Source organism: Anolis carolinensis, unplaced genomic scaffold (genome assembly GCF_035594765.1).
Source record: "Anolis carolinensis isolate JA03-04 unplaced genomic scaffold, rAnoCar3.1.pri scaffold_10, whole genome shotgun sequence".
In the NCBI taxonomy this organism is placed as follows: domain Eukaryota; kingdom Metazoa; phylum Chordata; class Lepidosauria; order Squamata; family Dactyloidae; genus Anolis; species Anolis carolinensis.
This window is the reverse complement of record NW_026943821.1, coordinates 4,751,055-4,764,112: the sequence shown is the minus strand read 5'-3', so window position 1 is coordinate 4,764,112 and position 13,058 is coordinate 4,751,055. Positions and strand designations below refer to the sequence as shown.

At 37.1% G+C, this 13,058-nt stretch overlaps 1 protein-coding gene across 2 annotated transcripts in view; it reads right to left on the bottom strand.

The window, feature by feature from the left end:
- Positions 1–13,058, bottom strand: part of LOC100567292 (transmembrane protein 87A) — a 34,659-nt gene that overhangs the window by 4,659 nt on the left and 16,942 nt on the right. Inside the window, exons 12-17 of one of the 2 annotated variants that reach the window (XM_062962424.1) lie at positions 11,727–11,795; positions 9,442–9,550; positions 4,785–4,843; positions 3,042–3,145; positions 750–829; positions 299–360 (exon numbers count right to left, since the gene is read on the bottom strand). In XM_062962424.1, coding sequence (XP_062818494.1) covers positions 299–360; positions 750–829; positions 3,042–3,145; positions 4,785–4,843; positions 9,442–9,550; positions 11,727–11,795 — 483 coding nt within the window. The remainder of the gene's footprint in view (positions 1–298; positions 361–749; positions 830–3,041; positions 3,146–4,784; positions 4,844–9,441; positions 9,551–11,726; positions 11,796–13,058) is intronic. The other variant, XM_062962423.1, reaches the window with a different exon arrangement.

Here is a 13,058-nt window from a genome sequence, read left to right as displayed (position 1 = left end):
TTTGTTGAGCATTGTTGTTGTAATAATAATAATAATAATAATAATAATAATAATAATAGTTAAATTACGATCTGTCAACTGCAAAAGGCCACCCCACTGGGATCTGCGAGCATCATCCGAAAATACATCACACAGTCCTAGACACTTGGGAAGTGTTTGACTTGTGATTTCGTGAAACGAAATCCAGCCTATCTATCTTGTTTGTTGTGTCATACAATAAAATAATAATAATAATAATAATAATAATAATAATAATAATAATAATAATAATAAGGATGGCGATGTTGTAGGTTCTTACCACCCTGCTGCCTTTGAGGATCCCATTGGCTTCGGGTTTTCCTCCCCGCATCTTCATCCCTTCTGCAAAAATGAGCAAAGAAGAAACAAACAGATCTCTCTCATATTCAATTATTCCACGTAGAAAATAAGGCATTTCCCTCCCAGAAAGGATCCCTTCAAGCCTGATCTTACTGTAATGTTGTGAAAATATAGGGTCGGAGTAATGCATACAACCAACGGAGATTATGGGTTATTATAGGGACACGTTGGGAGCGGGTGAACAAATGGAAAATTAGTTGGGAATGAATTGGTAGAACGTCCGAACTGGAAAGTGACTTAATCAGCTAAAGGTATGGTTATATCATATGTATGCATCACCAATGAAAGGAAAGTCTCTTTTTAGGCCTATGTCTTTTTATATTCCATTTTGCGATGCCCTAAAAACCGGATTTCCTTCCCCAAATCCTTACCATAGGCCTCATTTACCATCTGCTCTTCGTCCTCGTCCTCTTGTTCGCTCCCTTCATCCACCAAGGGCATAAAGGCATATCTGGTGGGAGAAGTTGCAAAAAATCATCATAAACATTATCATCATCATCATCATCAGGATAGAAAATGGGATTTCCAGAGTTCACAGCTCCCTGGGTCTGAACTGAAAGCGAGGTTGGCCATTAGAGATCCAAACTGTTTTGAGATACAAGTTGCCATAGAAAACTAGAATGACCATTACACTAAGTAACACTACGATTTTTGTCATTTCTTGCTATGGCACATTTTGCTCTGCTTTTTCAATGAGGCTCAACAAATTTAACATACTGTATATGCTCGAGTATAAGCCTAGTTTTTCAGCCCTTTTTTTAAGACTGAAAAAGCCCCCCTCGGCCAGGGTCCTGGTCGGCTTATATTTGGGTGAGCTTATACTCAAGAATATATGGTACATGTATTATTTTTCTCTATTATTATTGGTATTATTACATTTATTATTTTTCTCTATTATTGTTGCTACTATCACATTTATTTTACTCTTTTTTATTATTAATAATAATACATTTATTATTTCACTCTGATCTTATTACAGTAGTCTCACTTATCCAAGCCATGCTTATCCAACATTCTGGATTATCCAACGCATTTTTGTAGTCAATGTTTTCAATACATCATGATATTTTGGTGCTAAATTCGTAAATACAGCAATTACTACATAGCATTACTGTGTATTGAACTACTTTTTCTGTCAAATTTGTTGTTAAACATGACGTTTTGGTGCTTAATTTGTAAAATCATAACCTAATTTGATGTTTAATAGGCTTTTCCTTAATCCCTCCTTATTATCCAACATATTCGCTTATCCAACATTCTGCTGGCCCGTTTACGTTGGATAAGCGAGACTCTACTGTATTATTATTGCATTTATTATTTTACTCTATTTATTATTACATGTATTATTTTCCTGTATTTAAGGACACATAAGCACATTTACATTGAAGAAGATGAGAATAATGATTTGATCAGATTTGGATAGTCTTATCATAAATTTGAGCTTTATGTAAATATTCAAAAACATTTAACCTACTGAGGCCTCAATTAATGTAATTTTCTTGGTGTCTATTTTTATTTCTGAAATTTACCACCCTCGGCTTATACTGGAGTCAATGTTTACCCATTTTTTTTGTGGAAAAATTAGGTGCCTCGGCTTATATTCGGGTCGGCTTATACTCGAATATATACGGTAGTTTGTGTCACAGAGGCGAAGTTTCTGGAGCATAAACAACTACTCTCAAAGTAAAGACAGCACAATTAAACAGAAAATAATACTTTTGAACCAGGAACAGAATTCTTTTTTAAAAAAAGTTACGTAGTGTTATGTAAGAAGTTAGGGCTGATGCAATTTTCTGAATTGGTGCCTCAATAAACCCCAGAAAAAAGGCCTAAAACATCAAGTCACCAAAGATTTCTTTCTTGATAGGCTATGTAATAAATAATATAGTATAATATAATAATATGATGGCTGGGCTGTGGCGCAGCTGGTTAGTAGCCTGCTGCAATAAATCACTACTGACTGAGAGGTCATGAGTTCGAAGCCAGCCTGAGTCAGATTGAGCGCCCGACCATTAAAAAAAATATCCTAGCTCGTTGTTGACCTAAGCAACCTGAAAGATAGTAGGAAAAATTAGGTACCGCTTATGCGAGGAGGCTAATTTAACTAATTTATGACACCATAAAAATGTCCAGCAGTGTGCGGAAAGGAATGAGGAAGGACTCCATCAAGGACTCGGTGTCGCAGTGGATGATGAAGCAGCACCTCCCCCTGTGGCCGGAATCGAGCATACCCTCATGAAGCCAGAAGCTGGAAAATATTAAATTGCCTCTGTGTTTTGTCAAAATTCACCAAAAAAAACCCCCTAGCATGACTTGGGTGGTGTGTCACTTCGAGAAAAAAACCATAATTTCGCAATATGTATAGTTTAAATAACAAAAATGTATAATTGTAATATATAACTGTATTTAATAAATCAAAATTTACTACCATAATTTCCATGTACAACAATCTAGGGTACCTCTTGCAGTTTCCACGCTGATTTCTCTCTATTGTAGTTTCAATGTAGTCATGAATAATGAATAATATAATAACAATATAATAGTAATAATATGATAATATACTACAATAATAATAATAATAATAATAATAATAATAATAATAATAATAATAATAATAATAATAATAAATCAAGTCGCCAAACTCGGCTGGGGATGCTCCGTACCTTTGGTTGTTGGCAGAAGGTCTCCATAAGAACATGATGACCAACAGAATGATGGAAAAGAGGAACCTCCAAAAAGCATCATCGATCCAAAGTTCTCGCCAGTCCTGGGGAAGTAATATAAAGACGAATAGGACCATTCAAATGCATATACCGTATATACTCAAGTATAAGCCGACTTGAATATAAGCCGAGGCACATAATTTTACCACAAAAAACTGGGATAACTTATTGACTCGCGTTTAAGCCGAGGATGGGAAATGCAGCAGCTACTGGTAAATTTTAAAAATAAAAATAGATACCAATAAAATTACATTAATAACTTACATCAGTAAGTTAAATGTTTTTGAATATTTACCGTATTTCAAAGAAAAACAATAAACTAGCTCTATAAGTAGGAAAGTAGGGGCAACAAAAACAATATGGTATCAACAATAACCTAATAATAATAATAATAACAAACAACTTCATGGGGATCCCACCCTATCTCCCCATGGGGACTCCGGCCAGCTGCCAACATAGTAACAGGCAAACATTCAATGCTTATATAAATAATACAGAGCTAGATATAGATCTATAATTATAGATACTAATTTCACATATGCATTTCCCCTGAAACTTACAAATCCCCCCCTCTGTGTGTGTGTGTGTGTGTGTGTGTGTGTGTGTGCATTCCCCTACAATATTTGCAAGCCATATCTAGACATGTCTATACATATTTGTGTGTTCATTTCCCCCCTGTAATATTTGCAAGCCCTATATATAGGTAAGAATATATTCATATCTATCAATACAGGCATCTCTCTTTATATAGATAATTATATCTATATAAGATTAGCAGACTTGCAAACATATGAGGGTAAATTCGTATATAAAAATAATGTACATGTATGGCTACAGATATACAGGTATTGTAGAGTCTCACTTATCCAACACTCGCTTATCCAAGGTTCTGGATTATCCAACGCATTTTTGTACTCAATGTTTTCAATACATCATGATATTTTGGTGCTAAATTTGTAAATACAGTAATTACTACATAGCATTACTGCGTATTGAACTACTTTTTCTGTCAAATTTGTTGTATAACATGATGTTTTGGTGCTTAATTTGTAAAATCATAACCTAATTTGATGTTTAATAGGCTTTTCCTTATTCTCTCCTTATTTTCCAACATATTTGCTTATCCAATGTTCTGCTGGCCCGTTTACGTTGGATAAGCGAGACTCTACTGTACATGGATGTAGGATTTGCAAAGATCTGCAAACATACGAGGGGAAAATTCATATATAAAATTAATGTAGATAGATAGATAGATAAAAATATATAGGTTCATAAGGATTACAAAAGCTTTCAAGGGGTTAATATCTGTAGGAGAGTTTAACAAATATTTCAGGGGAAAATGCTTTCATAAGATTAATGAATATATATTTTTCTTCTTCCTGACTTGCAAGGGCATCTTTTCCTTTTCAAAACATTCCCTTGATTAAGAGCAATGGAGGCTTTGCAAAAGAAAACACACTGATAAGGGAGGGGAAGAGAGAAATATATTATATATTACAAGCAATAGCCTGCAGGCTCCGTTGCCAACCTTGACCTTGGCCCCATTATAAGCTGAGGGAAGCTTTTTCAACTTAAAAAGGGCTGAAAAACTCATCTTATCTTCAAGTATATACAGTGTATATATATGTCCTAAAACCTTGCAAACATACAAGAATACTCCCTCCAAAAAAACCCTCAACTCACAGACTGACACGTGGCAAGCCGGAATGTCTTTGTGGTCCAGATAATGAAGATCACCGATGCTGCAGAGAAAAACCATTGCAAATGTCAGATCTAATGGCAAGAAATGAGGTGCCATGGGGTGCATTTTCTGGTTGCGTTGCACAAAAATCTTAAAATTTCATAGAATTAAATTTGGACGCATTAGTTATTACGCCACAAGTCTTAGGAAACAGAACAGAAATATAGTGGCAATAATATTCTAGTATTCCATGTTTTTATTAGTTCTTGTCATTTGTTTTTATTGGCTAATGTTTAAATTTTTATAATTGTGCATGTCTTTTGTCTATTGTTGTGTTTTATATTGCTATTGTTTTTATTCGGGCTTGGCCCCATGTAAGCCGCCCTGAGTCCCCTTTGGGGAGATAGAGGCGGGTATAAAAATAAAGTTGTTGTTGTTGTTGTTGTTGTTGTTGTTGTTGTTATTATTATTATTATTATTATTATTATTATTATTATTATTATTATGTGCCTATTGATTGGACTCAGCTAAACTTTGGTGTGGATTGCGTTGTTGTAGTTTCCCGGCTGTATGGCCATGTTTCGGAAGTATTCTCTCCTGATGTTTCGCCCACATCTATTATTATTATTATTATTATTATTATTATTATTATTATTATTATTATTATTATTATTATTATTATGTGCCTATTGATTGGACTCAGCTAAACTTTGGTGTGGATTGCGTTGTTGTAGTTTCCCGGCTGTATGGCCATGTTTCGGAAGTATTCTCTCCTGATGTTTCGCCCACATCTATTATTATTATTATTATTATTATGCATTTTATATTATTGTATTATAATGTATATTGTTGGGCTTGGTCGCCATGTGAGCGTCCCCGAGTCCCTTCGGGGAAATGGAGGCGGGATAGAAAAATAAACTATTATTATTATTATTATTATGCATTTTATATTGTTGTATTTTATTGTATATTGTTGGGCTTGGTCCCCATGTGAACCACCCCGAGTCCCTTCGGGGAGACTGAGGTGGGATAGAAAAATAAACTATTATTATTATTATTATGCATTTTATATTATTGTATTTTATTGTATATCGTTGGGCTTGGTCCCCATGTGAGCCGCCCCAAGTCCCTTTGGGGAGATAGAGGTGGGATAGAAAAATAAAGTATTATTATTATTATTATTATTATTATTATTATTATTATTATTATGCATTTTATATGGTTGTATTTTATTGTATTTGTTGGGCTTGGTCCCCATGTGAGCCGCCCCGAGTCCCTTTGGGGAGATGGAGGCGGGATAGAAAAATAAACTATTATTATTATTATTATTATTATTATTATTATTATTATTATTATTATTATTATTATCTATGGCAGGCATCAATCAATAGATGTGGGTGAAACGTCAGGAGAGAATACTTCTGGAACATGGCCATACAGCCTGGAAAACACACAACAACCCTGTGATTCTGGCCACGAAAGCCTTCGACAACACATTGGTGTGGATTGTTCTATAGCAGGCATGGGCAAACTTTGGCCCTCCAGCCTACCATCTGCTAGGAATTCTGGGAGTTGGAGTCCAAAACACCTGGAGAACTGAAGTTTACCCATGCTTGTTCTATAGCATCACAAAAACCCATATGCAAAGGGCTTAGGTAGTTATTAATAAGTCAATTATTAGGACGTCTTGTGTTTACTGCCTGTGTCCTCCACAAACACCATCCTGCCCACCACCCAAGTGAAGGCTTTCATACGGGGACAACTTAATCCTAAATTTTGTGTGTTTCCTCCACCACAGACATCCCAGTGTTTCTTACTCTCTCCATTGGTGTGGAATTTGCATGACCCCTCCCACTGCCTCCCCCTTAACCCTTTCCTACCCTTTCCTGGATCACACAGTTAACAGAGGAATTGATCAACAACTGAACAAGAAGTTTGGGGAGAATTCATCATGATTTACGGGAGTTTATTTATTTATTTACTACATTTATATCCCGCCCTTCTCACCCCACAGAGCGGCTTACAAATTACATTCACATACATTATATTATTGGCATAGTACAATACTAGCATTAAATTACTATATTGTATTATATCATTACATTGTAATATTATTCGTAATATTACATTTAATATATAATATACTAACTGTGCCTGGCCACGCGTTGCTGTGGCGTTGTCTGGTGGTGTTGGTGAAAAATGGTTGAGGTAGTGGTGGTATTGAATGTCTGTTGTATGGTTGTCTTTAGTATGCACACTGAAGTGTGTTTAGTATGCACACTGAAGTGTATTATATGGCAGTGTTGTGATGTCTCATGGGCCTTGTAGTCCCGTTCCTAGTACTATTGTGGCAGATGAGGAGGAAAACATGGGATTTCCACCGGTTCAGCCAGAATTGGAGCCCCTGCACCTGGAGGATGTTTGCCCTCAAGAAGTCAGCCAAACAAGCCTTGGGCAGAATTCTCCCCCGTTTTCTCGTCGGGACAATTATAACAGAGATAGAGGAACTAGGGAGGCGAATCGCCGGAGCGCCAGAATCGCAGCCAAACAATTAGCTGATTAGCTCTGCTTCCCTTGGGAAATTCTAAGGAGTCATGCATCTGGACAGAGTTGGGTTTCACTTTTAGTTCTCCAGGGAAAGTGTTCTTTCGGCGGGAAACGAGACCCTATTTAGGTGTTTTGCCGCGAAGGAAAGCTTGCGGAGTCAACTCGTCAGCTTGAGGAGTGAGATCGTGTGTGGACTACGCAACTCCAGTTCCTTGTTTCCAGGACCAAGTTCCTAGCCTGCCTTGTTCCCCGGACCTCGCCACGGACCTTGTTCTTGCTTCTTGTTGCCTCGTATCAAGTCTTGTTTTGCCAAGAATCTAGTTTGTTTTCCAGCCCTGTTGTCAAGCTTCTATGGACTAAAAGACCTTGTCTTCTCCCCACACTTGCTTGGCAAGTGTGTGTTTCGGTTATTAGATTATAACTTTGGCCTTAATATCTTATATTGGACATTATTTTCCTGGACTATATTTGACCTTTCCTGAAAGGTCTATTTCTGAACTTTATTCTTCACTTCTTTTTATTGACTTTATATACTCCTTTAATAAAGATATTAGATAGAATCCGGCCTCTGTGCATGGTTATTGGTGCTCTGTAGCCTGGGTCCTGACAAGTGTGGACTCAAGATAATCCAGTTCAAAGCAGATAATATAAGATTCTAAATGGGTTATATAGCTGTGTGGAAGGGCCTTGAGTCTACACTGTCATATAAGCCAGTTAAAATCTGATAATCTGTGGAAGAGGCCTAAGTGAAGCCTAACTGTGCCTGTCCGCTGGGCTGAATAAGTTGCTAAGAGACCAAGTGGGCGGAGCTTAGCCTTCAAACTGGCAGCAATTGGATAAAAACTATTATTCCTCTCCCTGTAATTAGGACTTTATTTTTCTTTTCGTTTTGTTATATCAACCTAGAGCCGTGAATGATGGGTTGTGTTGTCAAATTTTGAGGTTGGGGGGCCTGTAGTTTTGTTGTTTTGTCCGCTGCCCTGATGCCATCACTCTTTTATATATATAGAAGATAATTAATATTATCAAATTGTCTTATCAGTATTATATCATAATACTGAGTTGTACTTGACTTCCCGAGAGCACTGTGAACCCAACCTTGAGTCCCCTCGGGTGAGAAAGGTGGGGCAAAAATGCTGTAAATAAATAAATAAACGATGAATCTGGACCAAACATGCCACGGATGATGGGACTTGCAGTACTGTTACTGATACTGTGACCCCCACTGACAATGGGCGGGGACCAAATTTGGCACAGAGAAGCCCCATGACCAACTGAACATACTTCAGGGGCTAGTGGGAATGGACCTTGATTTTGGGAGTTGTAGTTCACTTGCATCCAAAAAGCATTGAACCCAGCTGACATCAGATCTGGACCAAACTTGGCACACAGACCCAACATGGCCAACTGCGCATGCAGGCCTCTTTTGGGGGTGATTGACTTCGGATCTGGGAATTGTAGTTCATCTGCATCCAGAGAGCCCTGAATTTAGCCAATGATGGATCTGGACCAAACTTAAGTGATATTACCTCACATCCCAAAACAAACAATGTCTTCTTCTAATAACCCGGGTCCCCAAGTAAGTATGATGATGATGATAATAATAATAATAATACAGTAGAGTCTCACTTATCCAACATAAACAGGCCGGCAGAACGTTGGATAAGTGAATATGATGGATAATAAGGAGAGATTAAGGAAAAGCCTATTAAACATCAAATTAGGTTATGATTTTACAAATTAAGCACCAAAACATCATGTTATACAACAAATTTGACAGAAAAAGTAGTTCAATATGCTGTAATGCTATATAGTAATTACGAATTTAGCACCAAAATATCACGATGTATTGAAAACTTTGACTACAAAAATGCGTTGGATAATCCAGAACGTTGGATAAGCGAGTGTTGGATAAGTGAGACTCTACTGTACTCCTCTCTGGATGGACTACAACTCCCATCATCTTACAACGAGGCTCTTCCAAGCCCCGGATCTGGTTTCAAACACCATTTAAAAGCGAGGGACACTTTTCCCCAAGTGGAAGGAGCTGTTATAGCTGTCAAACTATAACTCCCATCATCCCAAAGGAGCGAGGCATCCTTCTCTCCTTACCGATGACGGCGAAGATGAGCGTGTTGGTGAAATGGCGGTAGAGGGAGAGCTTGACCAGGTTTCGGCGCAATTTCAGCAGCTTCATGGTCTGGACCAGGCTGATGAGGATGTGCGGTTTTGTTAAGGAAGACGGCACCATAAGCACAAGGAAGGGGAGAAGGGAGAAACGACCAGGGGAACTAGATCTCCCTGACATTGCTTTCGTTGCAGACCTTCGGATACTTGCCAAAGGGCCACTTTGTAACATCCGCTGCTCTTATATATCTCCTTGCAAAGCCAGAAAACAATTAAAATATGACTTTTCAAAACGAGGGGTGCATCTACATTGTAGAATTAATGCATTTTGATGACACTTTTAAGTGGCTCAATGCAATAAGGCCACAAGAGTTGTGCCTTTACAAGCACTCTAAGCCTTCCCTGCAAAAAATCAAATAAAATGTTGGTGTTTCACCAAACTACAAATCCCATAACACCTTTAAGCATTAATTTTAAAATTTGTGTCTTGTTATTTAATATGTACTTTATAGAATGCTTTTAACATTGGCCGCTTTGTGTCTCCCTATGGAGAGAAAAAGCAGGATATAAACGTACTACTATGACTACTACAACTACTAATAATAATTTGTGTGTTTTGACTGTGCTGTGACCCATCTTGAACCACAAGGAGAAGAGAATAAAATTATTATTATTATTATTATTATTGTTGTTATTATTATTATTATTATTACATTGAGCCATTGTGACTGCATTCATTCAACAGCACAGATGCACACTTGAGAGCTTGCAAAACTACAACTCGCAGGTTTCCTTATTATTATTATTATTATTATTATCATTACACTCAGTCATGGTGACTGTATTCATTTGCTAACAAAGATGCACACTCAAGAGCTTGCAAAACTACAACTCCCAGGTTTCCATATTATTATTATTATTATTATTATTATTATTATTATTATTATTACATTCAGTCAAGGTGACTGCATTCATTTGATAAGACAGATGCACACTTGAGAGCTTGCAAAACTACAGCTCCCAGGTTTCCATATTATTATTATTATTATTATTATTATTATTATTACTATTATTACATTCATCCATGGCGACTGCATTCATTTGATATCACAGATGCACACTTGAGAGCTTCCAAAACTACAACTCCCAGGTTTCAATCTTATTATTATTATAACATTCAGCCATAGCGACTGCATTCATTTGATATCACAGATGCACACTACAGCTCCCAGGTTTCCTTATTATTATTATTATTATTATTATTATTACATTCAGTCATGGTGACTGCATCCATTTGCTAACAAAGATGCACACTTAAGAGCTTGCAAAACTATAACTCCCAGGTTTCAATCATCATCATCATCTTATTATTATTATTATTATTATTACATTCAGCCATGGCGACTGCATTCATTTGATAATACAGATGCACACTTAAGAGCTTGCAAAACTACAACTCCCAGGTTTCAATCTTATTATTATTATAACATTCAGCCATAGCGACTGCATTCATTTGATATCACAGATGCACACTACAGCTCCCAGGTTTCCTTATTATTATTATTATTATTATTATTATTATTACATTCAGTCATGGTGACTGCATTCATTCGCTAACACAGATGAACACTTAAGAGCTTGCAAAACTATAACTCCCAGGTTTCAATCATCATCATCATCTTCTTCTTCTTCTTCTTCTTCTTATTATTATTATTATTATTACATTCAGCCATGGCGACTGCATTCATTTGATAATACAGATGCACACTTGAGAGCTTGCAAAACTACAACTCGCAGGTTTCCTTATTATTATTATTATTATTATTATTATTATTATTATTATTATTATTATTATTACATTCAGTCATGGTGACTGCATTCATTCGCTAACACAGATGCACACTTAAGAGCTTGCAAAACTACAACTCCCAGGTTTCCATCATATTATTATTATTATTATTATAATACATTCAGTCATGGTGACTGCATTCATTCGCTAAGACAGATGCACACTTAAGAGCCTGCAAAACTACAATTCCCAGGTTTCCATCTCATTCAGCCTTGAGTGGTTAAAGTGCTGTTAAACTGCATTAACTCTGCAGTGAAGACGCACCCCTTGGAGACTAAACTAGAATGAATATCTCAGTGTTAACAAGAGAATGCATAATTTTTTCCCCTATCAGCTATAGTGAAGGCTCCCTAATGTTAGAAGGTTCGAAGGAAGACAGAGGAGAGGAGGAACAAGCGGGGAAGCCCGAGAGAGAGGATATCCACCAGCACAGGGCCGAGTCAAGCATGGCCAAGGGGATAGCAGCCAGCAGCACCAAGTCATCCTGCGCCTGGTAAAAAAGGAGAGAAAAAGAGAAAGAGAGAGAGAGAGAAGGAGAAAGAGACCTTTGAGGAGGAGAGACGGGACACAGAGGTAGGACACATAGCTGATTAATCTCATGTTAAAATACAGGATTTTTTTTCCAACACATAATCAATTAGGATGAACTGAGAATGGCTGCTAGGGCCTCATCCACACTGACCACTTAATGCAGTTCGAACTGCGGCAACAAACTCCTGCAAAAGCAGGCAAAAGAAAGCCCTTAATGTGCATTACTGTTCTGTGCTTTGCGAAATCATCATACAGGCCTCCAACTGGTTCCAGGATTATGACGACAACAAGTTCTTCATCTTCATCATCTCTTCTTCTTCTTTATCTTCATCTCTTCTTCATCTTGCCTTCTTCATCATCTCATCTTCTTCATCTACATCCATCTCCTCTTCATCTCGCCATGTTCATCATCTCCTCTTCTTCTTGCCTTCTTCATCTCTTCATCATCTCATCTTCTTCTTCATCACTTCATCGTCTTCGTCTTTTCATCTTGCCTTTTTCATCTCTTCATTATTCCTCTTCTTCATCTTGAAGAAGAGATGATGAAGAAGAGATGAAGAAGGCAAGGTGAAAAGATGAAGATGCTTTCTTCATCTTGCCTTCTTCATTCTCTCTTCTTCATTTCTTCATCTCTTCATCATCTCATCTTCTTCATCTTCTCATCTTCTTCATCTCTTCATCTTGCCTTCTTCATCTTCATCATCTTGTCTTCATCTTGCCTTCTTCATTATCTCTTCTTCATCTCTTAATCTCTTCTTCTTCATCTTGCCTTCTTCATCTTCATCATCTCTTCTTCATCTTGCCTTCTTGATTATCTCTTCTTCATTTTTTCATCTCTTCATCATCTCTTCTTCTCCATCTTCATCATCTCATCTGCTTCATCATCTTCTCATCTTCTTCATCTTGCCTTCTTCATCTTCATAATCTCTTCATCTTGCCTTCATTAGCTCTACTTTATTTCTTCTTCATCTCTTCATCATCTCTTCTTCTTCATCATCTCATCTTCTTCATCTCTTCATCTAGCCTTCTTCATCTTCATCATTTCTTCTTCATCTTGCCTTAATCTCACCTTCTTCTTCATCATCTTCTTTATCTTCATCTCATCTTCATCATCTCTTCTTCATCTTGCCTTAATTTCATCATCTTCTTCATCTCATCTCCTTTATCTTTATCTCATCTTTGTCATCTTTTTCATCTTGCCTTCTCCATCATCTCATCTTCA